The 2367-nt window shown below is 36.6% G+C and overlaps 1 protein-coding gene across 1 annotated transcript; it reads right to left on the bottom strand.

Annotated features, from left to right (window-relative positions):
- Positions 1 to 422: 422 nt before the first annotated feature.
- On the bottom strand, positions 423 to 1361 carry LOC110562668 (olfactory receptor 8G50-like). Its single transcript, XM_021659497.1, has one exon. It carries the CDS (start codon positions 1353 to 1355, stop codon positions 423 to 425), a length of 933 nt encoding a protein of 310 aa, XP_021515172.1. The 5' UTR covers positions 1356 to 1361.
- Positions 1362 to 2367: the final 1006 nt, after the last annotated feature.

The raw sequence follows: 2367 nt of genomic DNA, 5'->3' as shown, positions 1-2367 counted from the left end.
GAAGAAGAAGAAGAAGAAGAAGAAGAAGAAGAAGAAGAAGAAGAAGAAGAAGCATTCAAGGTAGGGAAGACAGACTCGGTGATATAATGGAAGAAAGCGGGATAATGGGGCAGAACAGCTTAGTTTGTGAGACAGGAGAATAGGGTAAAGGAGGCAAGACAATCAACATCAAAGATTTTCTGAAAAAAATCATTTGAAAAATTGCTATTTTAGGAGATTCCTAAAATATAAACATATGCACGTTTTTCTTAACACAGCTCATTTCCAGGCTTTAAGTACTGAAGAATAAAAAATGAACAATGGCCTATCATCTAACATATAACACAAAATAAAAATGAAATACCTGGTTTTCAAGAATCTGAGAAGCTATACTAAAAAAAAACATGAAAACCTCATGACATTTTGAGAAAGAAAAAAAAACTTCATGAGAAACTTTTTTCATACAACTTCCTTAGAGCAACTTTGACATCCTTGTTCCTCAGGCTGTAGATCAAGGGGTTGAGCATGGGAACAACAATGGTATAAAACACAGAAGACACTTTTCCTCGGTCCATATTGCTAACTGATGATGGCTGCAGGTACATAAATGCAGCAGACCCGAAGAAGACAGTTACAGCTGATATGTGTGAGCTGCAGGTGCTGAAGGCTTTGGACCTTCCCTCAGTGGATTTAATCCGGAAGATGCTGGCAATGATGAAGACGTAAGAGCTCAAGATACTCAGTGTTGGGAAAAGAATATTAAAAGCACTAAAACATAAAACTACTAATTCATTGATAAAAGTGCTGGAGCAAGAAAGCTCCAGCAATGGGAAAAGATCGCAGAAGTAGTGATTAATTACATCGGCCTTACAGAAATGCACTCTTAGCATGCACACTGTGTGAGCTGTGGCGCCAATCAAACCCATACTGTACACCCCAAATACCATGAAGGAACAGACTTGATAGGACATCATAGCATTGTATAGCAAGGGGTTACAGATGGCAACGTAGCGGTCATATGCCATTGCAGCCAGCATGTGACACTCTGATATAACAAACACCAGGAAGAAATAGAGCTGAGTCATGCATTCAGGGTAGGAGATGGTGTTCTTCACTGTCACAAAGTTCACCAGCATTTTGGGGGTAACAACAGTGGAATGGCAGAGGTCAATGAAGGACAGACTGCTGAGGAAGAAGTACATGGGGGTGTGCAGGTGGGAGCTGAGGAGAATCAGCGAGATCATGCACAGGTTGCCCAGCATCGTGACTACGTAGATTCCGAGGAAGAGGAAGAAGAGGAGCAGCTGCAGTTCTGGTGTGTTTGTTAGTCCAGCAAGGATGAACTCGGTCACTGTGGAGTGGTTTCCTGCTAACATTTCTTCTGGGACGTCTCTGTAGGAAAGCAAGAAACTGTGACAGCCATGTAAGTATTATCACATATGAAGTGTGAAACCAAGTTCAGGCGGTTTCAGTCATGTGACTTTAAGTTTGATGGCTGCTCCTATATCTTATCAGTCAAGACAGTACAGGTTCAAAATTATAATACTTGGAAGTGGATAAATATAAGATCTGTCTATTCCTATTCATGATCAACACTATGAGAATACATTAGTATCCATTCCATGAACAACCTAAGAGAGATATGATGGCTTTAAGGAAGTTTTCTAAGAACTTTTCAATCCTAATTTGTAATTATCCCAGACTATGGACAGAGAAAATGCTTTTCTATGTTACAATCATATTAAAACACACACACACACACACATACACACACACAGCAATTATACACTTAATGGCAATGGCTGAAAGATTTTCCACCAGTAGTAAATACCATAACTTGCACACCCCTGCACATTTACTTTTCGTTGTAGGAGAAAGAAAAAGTCATAGTAACTGGACAGCAAGGAATAAAAGCACCTTTGCATATAAATGAGTTGCAAAATTATATGCAAAATTTTAAGAAATCTGTGAGAAATAATAATCGGAATTATTTCAAAGTTTTCAAGACTGATCAATGGGAAAACTGACCAGAAATAAAAATCTATCTGCAATGCCATGAAAAACATTAAATTAAAATTAAATTAAATTAAATTTAAAATAAATAAATTTTAAATAAATAAAACACAGGAATAAATTAAATGAAAGGAATAAATTAAATGAATAAAGGAATTAAAGGAATAAATTAATTAAATTAATTAAATGAAAGGAATAAAAATGATTTTACTGCAAGTATAAGCACAGTTCAACTAATGAAGCTTTACATAAATGGAAGGACACCCAAAGACATCCCATGTTTATGAATCAGAAGAGTCAACATTGTAATAAAACAAAAAACAAAACCAAAAAACAAAAAACAATGTTTCCTGAACCAATGTACAAGTTCAGCCT

Source organism: Meriones unguiculatus, chromosome 1 (assembly GCF_030254825.1).
Source record: "Meriones unguiculatus strain TT.TT164.6M chromosome 1, Bangor_MerUng_6.1, whole genome shotgun sequence".
Classification (NCBI taxonomy): domain Eukaryota; kingdom Metazoa; phylum Chordata; class Mammalia; order Rodentia; family Muridae; genus Meriones; species Meriones unguiculatus.
The sequence above is the reverse complement of the archived record's forward strand: the minus strand, read 5'-3'. Positions and strand labels throughout refer to the sequence as shown.